Here is a 14598-nt window from a genome sequence, read left to right as displayed (position 1 = left end):
GGGTCCCTGAGATGAGCAGGTGTTGCTGTACCAGCATATAATGAAGCCAGTGAGAATGGACTCCATTGAGCATCAATACAAGTGGGTTAACTTAAATGGAGATATCTGGATTTTGCTCTGACCTACGAGAAGGTAGAGGTGTTGATGAGCCTTCCAGACAAGGGCCGAGAGCTGGCTACATTCAGTCAGATCATCTGTGATGACAACATCAAGACATGTATAGTTGCTGACACCCTACACAAGAACAACAGATCCTTGTACTGGAACATTACATTTAATGTATTCCTGCACCAGTCTTTGAAGTCATTTAATTAATAAGACAGTTCACTTTGTTTTCTTTAGCACAGGAATAAATGTTTTTTTGAACCAAACAGGGGCAGCTGGAACCAATCCCAACAAGCATCGGGTACAAGAGTGAAAGAACTGGACACACACACACACACACACACACACACATTCATATACTATGGCCATTCACCTAATGGCATGTCTTTGGCCTGTGGGACAAAACCCACGCAGACACAGAGAGAACATGCAAACTCCAGGTATGGAGCACCAAGAATGCAAACCCCAGTCTCCTTACTGTGAGGCGGCAGTGCTACCACCGTGGCACCCTTAAACCAAACCACTCTGTACAAATGTTACTTGGCACAGTTATTAGCATTGTACAATACTAGAGGCCTATTTTAAGGAAAATTGCTTAAGCAGATTTAGTGTACCAAGATAATTATTTTGTGTTTTTGAAAACATTGACATGTAATATTTTACAGCTAAAAAAATCTGCTTTATTAATAGAAAGTCATGTGCTGGCACAGTATATTTTTACAGTATACTGTATTTAGCAGAGAGTTATTCAAAATGCTCAATATTAAACTATGACATAGAGAAATTATAATAGGTTAAGGCAAACACTTACCCCCAATTCCTTCTTATCCATTATTTTAATTGCAACCTTTTCACCTGTAATTATATGCCGTCCAAGTTTCACTTTGGCAAATCCACCTGATTAAAGCAAGACAGACATAGTTAAAATATGCTCCCATAATTTTAGAATTTTAAATAAAAAAAATTTAAAAAGTGTGAGTGAAATTCAGATTACCTGGTCTTAAGGGCACATTTTTTCAGGTTCAGACTTTACTAGTCACACTAAGTGAGAACTATCATGAGGATGCTGCACTTTTAATGATAAACTTTATCAATACAATATTAGCACCTTAAAAGATCCAATAAAAGAAAAAGAGAGCTTGATAAATATAATTAAAAAAGTAAAATTAAATTCTTTATAGCAAACAAAATATTCATAAAAAAATTTCTAAGATAAGCAAATAATACTAAGGTAAATGTGTAAAACTGTGGTGTGTGCATGCTCTGCAAAAATATTAAAATTAGGAGGACTGGATGGAATGAGGATATTTAAACAAAAATTAAATATGCACTTTTTACAGTAATTATGCACACTTTTTGTCATGGAAGGTAGCATACAAACAGTAACAAATTTTGAGTTGGTGGGAAAGATATGTAAATGAGAGAGTAGTGTTAACATACTTAATACAAACTTTTATTTTTGATATTTCTGCCATTTTTAATTCATCCTCATTTGCTCCAAGCTATGTAGAGCACACTCTAAGATACTAATTGGTCATTTATATTTTCAGGTTATATATGATCCCATAAACAGTTTTACTCTAACTTGAATCTAAAATTTTAACAAAGAAGGATCTGATAAATGTCATAAAAAACACTCAAAAATGATCTACAAATGAAAATTGTTTCCAATTGTAATTAACAATAAGACCTCAAATTAAAAACACCCTTACAAGGGATGCCTTTAGAAATAACTTAGTACTTAGCACTGTTTGCAATATAAAGCCTGCATTCTGCTGCTCAGCAGCAATTCACATACACTATGTTTGTCTGAACCAAGAAAAACTAGAAACTGTAATACTTTACTATATATCTGTTCAAATTATAACAACAATGTGCAGTAACAATCAAAAATATAACCAGGACTTAAAATTACATTTCTGAAGACCCTTTACTGATAAAAAGCTTATCTTACTGAGGCTCACTTATATTAAATGGTAGCATGTTGTTATAATGCCTCATTGAGATTGCTCCTTTTATGGGTCCACTGTTCTTAAGGCTGATCCTCCAGTTAACTGAACCACCCAATCTCACTGAGATTGCAAAGGTAGTGAACCAGCTGAGGGTAGGGAAGGCTGCAGGGATCTTTAGTATCCGGGGTGAACTTCTCCAGGCTGGTGGTAAGGCTGTCCTTCTGGAATTGCAAGCAATCTTTGACAGGCTTCAGTCCAACTGACTGGCAAACATGACTTGTCCCTATCTGGAAAGGGAAATGCCATTGCCTAGATTGTGTGCTCTCTGTGCCAGGTAAGGTCCTTGCTAGGGCTGATGCAGCCTTTGTTGATTTTCATAAAGCATTCAAATCAGTTGATCAAGCTGCCCTGTGGGACATCCTGAGACTTTGTGGGACATCCTGAGACTTTGTGGGATCCCCACCCCCCAACCCCAAAGTTGCTGAATATCATAGCTGGCCAGTACACAAGATCCAGGCCTTTAATGACCTTTTAGGCACAACCATCAGCAGTGTCTGTCAGCAGAAAGATTGTCAACCTTGTCGAGAGGTTTAATTACCTCGGCAGCAACATTGATGTCTCTGGTGACTCTTCCAATGAAGTTAGTAGATGATCGGGAGGGCATGAGGTCACTAAAATGGGGTTTGTGGTGCTCTGGATACTTTTGAGACGAAGACTGGACTCCTTTGGTACTGTGTCTCTTTGGAGATTCCTTGGGTACTGCTGGTTTGACTTTGTGTTGAATGAACGATTGCTCACAGAGTCCCAAATGAGGCACATTACCTGCATTGTGAGGGAGCATCAGTTACGGCACTATGGCCATGTGGTGCGATTACCTTAGGGTGATCTGGCTCACAAGATCCTCATTGTTGAGAACTCCAAATCACTAGACCAGGCCTAGGTGATGCCCACGTAACATCCGGCTGTGGCAGATAGATGGCCTTTCCTGGGGGTTGGATTGACTGGGCCTACCAGGATCCCGAGATGTTTTGTTATGTGGTGAGTATAGCAAAACGCTGTACCAGTGCATGCTCCCTGACCTGACCAATGCCAAATTTTCCCCAGGGACAAATAAACTGCCATTTATCCATCTTAAAACCAATCTTCTACCTCTCCACGCACTATTTTAATACAGGAAGGAAACCAACCCTCACCAAAGCACACACCATTAAATTTAAATAAATTGTGTGTTTAAAAGCCTATAATAATTATTAGTGTAGAAGGCAGAAATGTTCGCAATTGAACAACCAACATCTGTAATGATCATCCCTCCAAAATATTCCATAAAAGAAGCATTTACAATGCTAATAACATCCCACAGAATAATGTATACAGTAGTTAGTGAAAAGAGAGAATATTAAATATTGTTAATAAACCAACATGGACCTCCTTTATTCATTCACGGGAGTTACAAACTGGTCACAATATTATTCTCAATCAGCAAAACAGAGACTGTAAATTTGTAAAGAATTTATTAACAATTTTTTTTAAGTAAACAGACTAAATTATGCAGAAATCATGCTACAGGCTGGAACCTCTGGCAAAGGAAGATCACAATATGGTGTTGCATTATATGACTTCTAGTCATAGGGCATGTCAGGCTTTCCAAGAGCAGATACTGATCTCTTTGCCAGATCATGTCAGTTTACACAGCTGGATTGGGGCATGGCAAATTTAGCAACTGCGTGATGACTTTCCAGCACTATCTTGCTCAGCATTTTTTCGGACAACCTGCGCTATACGAAGGGTTGACAGGCAAGGCAAGTTTAGCCACAAGTTCTGCCCTTGTTATTCTATTCTACGGTGGCACATAAAACATGAGTAATCAGACAGATGAGATTCTCTTCGGTTTGTGAGGTCCAAAATACCCACATTCCTCATTGCTGCAGTATTATAATTCCGGATGAGCATTCATTGTTTGTTGGGTGTCATGCACACAGAACACCCCTACGACTAAAGGGATAAATCAAACATATCTGATTTTTCCAGGACGAGTCATAGAGTAGTTGGAGTGAATCTCTGGGTATATCAGACTACGTGACTGCCTTTCACAAGACTGTGCCAAATTGCCTCCAACTCACTAAGTTTATGCAAATGAAGGCTACAGATTTTATGGGGGGGGAATCACTAATGTGTCTTGGCCATTACAGAACCAAAATGCGATCTGCTCTTTCAAGATAACAACCATGAGTCAACAGTGTCCTTTTTTGGTTATTTATTTTCTATACATAGGCTTTGCAATGAATTAATGTTATACTGTCTCTGCACGATTGCATCTTACAAGGAATGCTTTTAAAGTTTTGAATTTTACAAGTGTTTAAAAATGTTAAACTTTTTTATGCATTATGCATGTAAACCGTTCTCCACTAAGAACAATAACTTTCCTTACTAGAGGTTAACATACTGCACAACATACAATTACAATAGCCACAGAATCTGAAACAGTGTTAAGCTAAGTGAAAAAAAATCCTCTTCAGCATGTATGGGAGACTTGATTCACTCATTAAAAAAGAGGGTCAGTCCTACCGATGAGGGATTTGACACATGATTGCAAGTATCTAGGAGTTTTCAAAATAGTTCTTACAGCGGTATAACATCTGTGAACTATCATTTTTGTTTCCAAGTATAAAGAACGTTCAGACAACCATCTTTGTTAAGGAATGGGCTTTAACAATTATTGGCACCTATTTTGTACAGGAAAGCTATGAAACTTACACATGAAGACACCACTTTAAGATAGCTTAAACAGCCATGCTGTAACAACAGTGCATAGGCATGTAACAAGGAAGAAAAGATGAGACAGATAGAAGATAAAATTTGCCATTTTTTCCCCCAAATCACAACCAAGGTTACATACCTGTACCGATTGTCTCATGTAGTTCATAAAACTGAAAAATGTCTCCAGAGGCATCAACATCCATGGCTGTATTTTGTATATATTAAAAATACAGTAACTTTAACTGAAAGCAAAGAGAAATTATTTAGTTTTTGTAAAAATGTATTAAGCTTAAGACTTAATAATAAATTTTATTTACATAACATCATTCTTATGCTCAAGGCGCTTACTGTTGGTTAAAAACATACCAAAAGTTCCAGATTTCACAATATCTTAAAAAGAGAGCAGTGCAGCATAATAAAAGAAATCAAACATATTTTTAAGTTTTGGGGAATTATGAAGTAAACTTGACCATTGAGCATTTTATATTTACAGAATATTAATCATACAGATACTTTACATGCACACTAAAGTGCAGTCAGGCTAAATTCTTGATCAGTTTCACAAAAGCAACTAGTGATAGAGCTGTCATCTGCAACATTAGGCAATCAGTCAACAACCCTAAATGGAACTTTCAATAAGACATTTTATTCCAAAATCTGTCCTCAATTATATATATAAAAAAGTACATCTCCACGCACCAAGCGTACACTGCAGCATTCACATTAGAACCCATTATGCAGTACCTCATTCAATTCCCTTGACTTTTCATGTGGACATGTAAACATCAGGCACTAAACTCTTTCTTGGTGTCTCATAATAATAGATGGAAGCTTTTATAGTTGAAATCTGCTGTTGTATATTTATTAAACTAATAAAAGTAAAATTTAACATGACATTTATTTTTCTTGTTTATTTGTTATTATCATACACAAGCTTTGTTTCTTTCAACCCATTCAGAAATATCACAAACTTAAGCGGGTAGGGGTCTAAGATTTCACTTAAATCTTGGAGATAGTCCATCATATTTCAAACAGGAATGATGGCTGGAAAAGGTAACTCCTAAATAAGCTAAACAAATGTGATAAAGATAATTATATATCAAGTAATGGGAATACAATCATAGAACATGATCTACCAACAATGAACACCATCAATTTGGTACACGCTTTTCAATCCAATTGATCACAGATGTAAAGATGGTATTTTAAAATGTTTTGGAAGACAGAATGCAACAATTTGTTCTTATCTGGGAAACTAATTAGATTCAGTAAATGAAGATGCATTGAGCTTATTTTATATTTGAAGAACATTAAATTTATATAATTAATTGATGAGATCAAATGTATTAATTTTTGTGTGTCTTCTTTATTACCTATGGATCACAAAAATATTTTGCCATCAACAGCCCTAAGAATTTTAATACCAAATGTCTCTAGCTATTGGTTTTTGGAACTTTTTCAAACAGTTATAAATGTTCCACTTGTCTTCTTTTAACCTATCCAAAGGCTTAAGGTATGGAAAATTATTTATGCCAAAATTAAATGCAATCTAACAACATGTCAACTACATTGAAATGTAATACATATGCAAGGGTGAGATTTGATTTCGGCACGGTTTTATCGAGTCACAATTAAAAACATATCAACCAAATGATTGATTGCTTTTCACTTTGCTACATAATTTTAATGCCAGTTTAAAATGCAATACAAGTGCGTATATATTCACAAATCACATCATAAAGCAAAGCAGAAGTACTACATTTTGCTTAGTGGCAGCTCAATGTGTATTGCATTTTGATTCGAAACCACACTTTAATCGTGCAAAAAACTAAAAGTAATCAAGTGTTCAATCAGCATCAAAAGGTGGGGCAAGGGGTGTCAAACGTTGGGGAACTTTGGTACGAAAAATAGGAATAGGTAGAATGATGCATGGGGGCTGAGTAGACTGCCGGCCTGGAAACCCCTGCAGATTTTGTTTTGTTTTTTTGCTCCCGGAGTTTTTTTTTTTCTCCCCAGCAATCTGACCATTAAATCTGACTAATAATTAAAGACCTAAAAATAAATCTAAACATTAGGAATCACATTTATGCTATTGCTTGTATATGTGTGTTATACAAGTACGTATTGACCAATTCTTACCTACTGTTTCATAATGTCATTTTCTCACATATTCTTATCTATTTCTAATTGGTTCTGTTTTTGCCTTGCGGCTTTTTCTTTGACATCTTGTAAGACACTTCAACCGGCTTCTTTGTATGAAAATGTGCTACAGAAATAAATGTTGCTGTTGTTAAAAACAATACCCTAAGATGGTGCTTCCCAAACCCAGCCCTGGGGGCTCCCTATGGCTGCAGGTTTTTGTTCCAATCCGCTTCTGGTTTTAATTGAACTCCTGGGCTAATTAAGTGAACCGTTAATTCCCAAGTTCTGAGTTTTGGGAACAGTACAGAAATTAGATAGATAACTAACTAACTAACTAACTAACTAACACTCTCTCTCTCTCTCTCTCTCTCTCTCAAAGGAACACTTTAAAAACACATCAGATCTCAATGGGGAAAAAGAAATCCTCTTGGATATCTATACTGATATAGACTGGGTAATGTGTTAGGAACGAAAGGATGCCACATCGTTTGATGGAAATGAAAATGATCAACCTACAGAGCCCTGAATTCAAAGACGCCCCAAAAATCAGAGTGAAAAAATTATGTGGCAGGCTAGTCCATTTTGCCAAAATTTAATTGCAGCAACTCAAAATTGTACGCAGTAGTTTGTATGGCCCCTGTGTTCTTGTATACATGCCTGACAACATCGGTGCATGCTTCTAATGAGATGACAGATGGTGTTGTGGGGGATCTCCTCCCAGATCTGGACCAGGGCATCACTGAGCTCCTGGACAGTCTGAGGTGCAACCTGGTGGCATTAGATGGACCAAAACATAATGTCCCAGAGGTGTTCTATTGGATTTAGGTCAGGAAAGTGTGGTAGCCAGTCAATGGTATCAATTCCTTCATCCTCCAGGAACTGCCTGCATACTCTCACCACATGAGGCCAGGAATTGTCGTGCACCAGGAGCCACTGTACCAGCATAGGGTCTGACAATGGGTCCAAGGATTTCATCCTGATACCTAATGGCAGCCAAGGTGCCTTTGTCAAGCCTGTAGCAGTCTGTGTGACCCTCCATGGATATGCCTCCCCAGACAATCATTAACCCACCACCAAACTGCTCATGCTGAATGATGTTACAGGCAGCATAATGTTCTCCATGGCTTCTCCAGACCCTTTCACTTCTGTCACGTGCTCAGGGTGAACCTGCTCTCATCTGTAAAAGCACAGGGCACCAGTGGTGCATCTGCCAATTCTGGTATTCTATGGCGAATGCCAATCGAGCTGCATGCTGCTGGGCAGTGAGCTCAGGGCTCATTAGAGGACATGGGGCCCTTGGGTCACCCTCATGAAGTCTTTCTGGTTGTTTGGTCAGAGACATTCACACCAGTGGCCTGCTGGAGGTCATTTTGTAGGGCTCTGGCAGAGCTCATCCTGTTCCTCCTTGCCCAAAGGAGCAGAGACTGGTTCTGCTGATGGGTTATGGACCTTCTATGGCCCTCTCCAGCTCTCCTAGAGTAACTGCTTGTCTCCTAGAATCTCCTCCATGCCCCTGAGACTGTGCAGGGAGACACAGCAAACCTTCTGGCAATGACACGTATTGATGTGCCATCCTGGAGAAGTTGGACTACCTGTGCAACCTCTGTAGGGTCCAGGTATCGCCTCATGCAACCAGTAGTGACACTGACTGTAGCCAAATGCAAAACTAGTGAAGAAACAGTCAGAAAAGATGAGGGGGGAAAATGTCAGTGGCCTCCACCTGTTAAACCATTCCTGTTTTGGGGGTCATCTCATTGTTGCCCCTCTAGTGCATCTGTTGTTAATTTCATTAACACCACAGCAGCTGAAACTGATTAACAACCCCCTGTGCTACTTAACTGACCAGATTAATATCCCATAAGTTTCATTGACTTTATGCTATACTCTGATTAAAAAGTGTTCCTTTAATTCTTTTGAGCAGTATATATATATATATACACACACATACATATATATATATATACACACACAAGCAGTTATAATGGAATGTATTTTTTTTCTTAACAATATTTTCATCTTGATTTTCATTCTACTTTTCTAGGTGTTCTTATTCTTTAATGAATCCATTATTTACAAATGAGTGAGTCGGACACTAAAGTAGCTGCAGTCTTTCACGATTCAGTGTTGTTTGCCTGTGTGTCTGTTGTGCTCGTTTTTAATTGTCATTAATGAGATACAACGAAGGGAGCAAACTTTACAGAGAAAGGGCAAAACATAATAAAATCAACAAAAGAGAGTTGAGCATTTAAATCTATAGCAAAAGCAGAAATATTTCTAAATGTCTTATAAAAGTAAAAAGCATGCTACTGTGCTTTTCTGAATGTATATACCAGCTAATTAAATGAGATCAGTGCTATCAGGTGTTGACACTAATTAAGAATCTGGTTGGAACAAAAATCTGCAGCCACAGGGGGTCCCCAGGACTGAATTTGGGAAACACTGACCCTAAGAGAACAGAAGAGAGGTTAAACATTTTTAAGAAAGGTTCAATACTTTTTAAAGAGCCATATCTTTTTGCCCCACACAAATTACACTTTTTATTTACCAACCGGAACATGAAATAACGATATCCAATGTTATAAATTCAATTTCTACATATTGTTCTCCAACTTAGAAACCAAATACAGTGCACAATTTTGCAAATTGTTGAACACAAAATGTACAAAGTAATAACACGAAATGCAAGCATTGAATTGCATATTTTTATGAAATAAATTACTTAAAAAAATACTGTCAACAAATCAATAACAAACTTGATAAACATTAAAAGATGGATATCAACAATAACTAAAGACCAATCTGCTCCTCAGTGTTAACAGGGCTTGAAACCTAAAGTGTACTTCCTAATAGGTATCACTAGATGGCACCCTTATTCAAGAAGAAAAGCGACAGGCCCTGTTCCAACGATCAATCCTTTTAAATCGGTTTGCTCTCAATCACATTTTGAAACATTCACAAATAACAATTGTCGAGGTGGTATTGTGTGATGCAAAACTGTTAATCACTTAATTAAGCCCTTATGAAGTGAGGTCAAACATCCCCATCTTCTGTGCAATGGAGCAGTATAATGATGAGCCACGTTACTGATAGGTGTTCAATTATAAATTAAAAAGAATACTTCAAACGTACAACCTCAATCAGAAATCAGACAGACAAACACTGTCTAATGACACACTACAATGAAGTAGAGTAGACAAACACTATTGAGTTATAGATCTGCCCATCTACTGACTGCTACTGACTGACTGATTCACAGACCTTTCGATTTAATAGGTAAAAACTCGAGAGTTTTAGAAGCCATTCAAATACAGGGTATTGAAGATTCATACTGAAGACTACACCATTGGTTTCGTTTCTTTAAAAGACAACTGCAGTGTCGAATTTGACTTTTCCTTATACAGATTAGTTTTTGATACTACATTTTATGTAGCTTAGAGGCACAGTTAATGGTTACACACATAAGCTAGCATATTGTGTTGCATTAGAAAAGATTAAGTTGTGAAATACAGTACATTGATTTAATGGCCACCCAAGCACTCGATCACTGAAATAATCATTGAACCATTTCAATTACACAACACTGGGAAGTTAGCCAGAAGGGATTCTTTTGAAAAAGGAGTAAAACTGAAGGCTCTATGATATTTAAGAGTAAACATAATCAAAATGAGCTGGTGTTTAATGATGTTTAATGACTAATTTAGAAATCTAGGATTACATAAAAAAAGACAAGCGTGTTAGTCTGGAGAACAGCAGGTCCAGCACAGTGCCAGTCACACAAGGTGTTCCTTAATGCTCCCCTACACTATGCGATTCTTCAATCCCACCCTTGGGGGTAAACGTTAACATTATACAAAGTTACTGTCTGTTATACCTGCATTTTTATCACTCTTTAATTTAATATTGTTTTTTATCAGTATGCTGCTGCTGGAGTATGTGAATTTCTCCTTGGGATTAATAAAGTATCTATCTAAGGCTCTGTCCTTGGCCCTCTGTTCTTCTGCATCTATATGCTTCCCCTTGGCCACATTTTTCGAAGCTTTGGACCAGGTTATCATTGTTATGCAGATCAGATCTGTTTCAGTGTTAAAAGTGGTACTAGGGTGTTGTATCGTGCAAGTACGTATTGACCAATTCTTACCTACTGTTTCATAATGTCATTGTCTCACATATTCTTATCTATTTCTAATTTGTTCTGTTGTTGCCTTGCGGCTTTTTCTTTGACATCTTGTAAGACACTTCAACCGGCTTCTTTGTATGAAAATGTGCTACAGAAATAAATGTTGCTGCTGCTGTTGTTGTTGTTGCACATCAACATCGCCAGTCTCACCTACACATTTTGAATCATGTGAGGAAACCTACAGGTACATGGGGGAAACATGCAAACTCCAGGCAGGGAGGACTCAGGACGTGAACGCCGGCTGGCTTGGTTTCTTTAAAAGCCAATTACTGCGTGTCTGCTTAGATTTTTTTACGTTGTGATTATATTAATTAGTTTTTTTTATCGTGAGGTACCGTGTTGTACAGTGTTAAAACTGAAAATTCAACTGAGTTTTCTCATATTACAATTCACCTTCGTGAAATTAAAACTTAAATGGGACAGGACTCTATTACTTAAACTGAAGCAAAACAACTCGTACTAATTGGCACTAAAGCTCAGCTTAAGAAAATGAGCTCCACTTTAATCACTCTTGGTGATGACAGCAACAGACCTTTTTGCTGTAAAGAACAATGTTGTCATTTTGATCCCTCCCATTCTTATTACACCCACATAAATCATATTTAAAAACTTTCTTACTTCCAATTCCAGAGCATACCCAGTGTTCGCTCACTCTTCTTTTCTGATGCTATAAAACGTGTCCATGATTTGATTACATCCCACTTAGACTATTGTAACTCACTACTGCCAGGTACCCCTTCTAATCTGTTAATCACAGCTCCTACTGGTTCACACCTCTGCTGCAGGAGTCCTTACACAAACCAGCAATAGTAAGCACATAACAGCCATCCCACTCCATCCTCCTGTGTCTTTCAAAATTGAATGCAAAATTATATTAACAACCGATAAAGCTAAATGGCCTTGCATGGGACAATATCAGTAACCTCCTCCATCACTCTCCTCCTGTCTGTCCACAAATTCTGGCAATCTCGTAGTGTCCCAGACTAAACAGGTCTGCATCTTGGGTGACTGCATCTTCAGTTCTATTGCACCCAGACTTTGGAAACACCTCCTTAAGTTAATGAGATCAGCCGACTCAATTCATTATTTAAAGAAAAAACAAAACAAAAAAACTTAAAATTCATTTGATTAAATAGGCATTTAACTTAACCTGACATTCTGACCCTTTCTTTCAGATTGCCTTCACTATCCAGCAGCTCAGAAAGATGTGTTTGTATCCCAAATTATGTTACAGTATTTGTTCAGGGTTTTCTTGTGGCATTTTGTATTCTTAGTCTTATCTATTTCAAAGCTGTGTGTTTCCTATATTTATCTTTATGTAGTGTTTTATACAAATATTACTTTGAATCCAATATTGTATATTCCCTAATCATTTTTTTTTTTATTTCATTTGAAGTGCTTTTATTATGAAAGGACAGCTGTATAAATACATGGCTGTGGAGTCCGAAGAAAAATGTACCAATGCTGACTAAATGTAAATTGCAATATAACGTGTAAAATTTCCAATTTCACATATGCTGACTCAAAGTATTTTCTCTTCTAGACTTTTGATAAAAATATAACTTTTTAAAATTATGTAAATATAATCTTATGTTTAATGTTACTCAGAATTTGTGAGCCACAACAGCCTTTAAACCTGAACCTTTAACAAGTTAGACTGCTAAAATGTAGCCTAAGGATTTATGCCAGAAGAGAGGATGTGCCTTGTATCTTGTATGTTGTGTGCTTCCAATCAACATAGAAAATATATTAGTCTAATTACAAATAGAGGAGTCAAAGAGTATGTGTTGACGCCACACCCTTATATGAATGTATTACAATTATTATTATTCTCCAAACCAACTCTATGCTGAGCAGGGTCGCGGAGAAGATGGAGGCTATCCCAGAATAGTGTGTAACACAGGGACAATACAAATACACACATCAACATCGCCAGTCTCACCTACACATTTTGAATCATGTGAGGAAACCTACAGGTACATGGGGAAAACATGCAAACTCCAGGCAGGGAGGACTCAGGACGTGAACGCCGGCTGCCTTGGTTTCTTTAAAAGCCAATTACTGCGTGTCTGCTTAGATTTTTTACGTTGTGATTATATTAATTAGTTTTTGAGACTACATTTTACGCAATTTAGCAACACAGTAGATGATATGGGTATATTCGGTTGTATTAAAAACCAACGATCTGGTAACTACTCAAGCATTTTATCATTGAAATAATCATTGATCTATTTCAGTTGACGACACCCAGAAGTGTACAAAGGAGACTCTTTTGAAAGAAGAGAAAAAACTGAAGATTACAGAATATTTAAGAGTAACTTCAAGCAAAAAGTTCCGTAGTTTAATGATTCCGTTGAAAATCGAGGATTAAAGAATAAAATACACTGCCAGACACCGAGTTTTTGTGGAAATGTAAGGAAGGCACGGAAAAAGGCAGTCGAACACTCTGCCGGGCTGGCTCAAGGAAAAACGCGCAGCTATTAACCGGGAGCCAATAAATGCAGTGTTTTTTGGGAGACTGATGAAGACGAAACTGCGATGCTAAACAGTGCATTGACCTGCATTAAATAATATCCCATGCCAAAGAATGTTTTAAGAAAATCCAGAAACTTTCAGGTTGTAACTCTACTACTAGGAGAAAGTCGCAACCGAATCTAAACTGACAAAGCCAGCATATCCCTCTTCAGATCAACTTTCTTTGGCTTAATGCAGAGATGTCCAATCAATAATTTTAAAAGTGTGCTTTAAAGCTTTCGAGACCACTTACGTGCTTGGTGCTTGCAGAGAACACTCCGGCCCGTGACTTTCGCTGATTCGTTCGCCTTCGTTCACATACGCTCTTATGCTTCGAAAGCTTACCGTTGAAATTTGAACAAATAACAGAATAACTTCTTTCAGTTAGTTCATAATAACCGTGTCACCATCTTACACAGATTCAAAACCGAACTTTTGTAGTACTGTACAATATGCGTGTAAGAAAGGTTTGAATTTGCCTCCCAGTGACGCCTCTTCCGGCATCCAAATCCAGGAAAGCCAATCACGAGCGATGTAAATTGTGCGCATGCGTGACAGCCTACGTGTTACCAATTTAAGAGCTGTACGGATATTCGGCGGAGTCCTGACTGGACCGCAGCCGACTGGTAGCGTGCATATGATTTGCACTAAGACGAAACACCCTTTTGTTCAGCAAGGTTATTTTTTCCGATTGAGGTCTTCACCTTAGTCACTACTGCATTATAAAGTTAGAGATCCGACTGCTACTCCTGGCCTGAAACGAGACGTTGGAGAGGTTGGGGATGTTCTACTAGAGTTACGGATTTATATATGTGACGTGTGGAACAGAAGGAGGGTGGCCGGATGAAATTATATATTGATTCCGCCAAAGATCCTTGGACAAAGAAAGGTTAAGAACCCCATGGACACCACGATGCCAAAACTCAAATTTCCCATTTCAGTACACGGATA

General features: G+C 37.7%; 1 protein-coding gene across 1 annotated transcript in view; it reads right to left on the bottom strand.

Moving 5' to 3' along the window:
* melk (maternal embryonic leucine zipper kinase) overlaps positions 1–14181 on the bottom strand; it is a 53129-nt gene extending 38948 nt beyond the window's left edge. The window contains exons 1-3 of the mRNA XM_039758289.1: positions 13901–14181; positions 4954–5056; positions 917–1002 (exon numbers count right to left, since the gene is read on the bottom strand). Coding sequence (XP_039614223.1) covers positions 917–1002; positions 4954–5017 — 150 coding nt within the window. The 5' untranslated portion in view covers positions 5018–5056; positions 13901–14181. The remainder of the gene's footprint in view (positions 1–916; positions 1003–4953; positions 5057–13900) is intronic.
* Positions 14182–14598: the final 417 nt, after the last annotated feature.

Source organism: Polypterus senegalus, chromosome 7 (assembly GCF_016835505.1).
Source record: "Polypterus senegalus isolate Bchr_013 chromosome 7, ASM1683550v1, whole genome shotgun sequence".
In the NCBI taxonomy this organism is placed as follows: Eukaryota; Metazoa; Chordata; class Cladistia; order Polypteriformes; family Polypteridae; genus Polypterus; species Polypterus senegalus.
The sequence above is the reverse complement of the archived record's forward strand: the minus strand, read 5'-3'. Positions and strand labels throughout refer to the sequence as shown.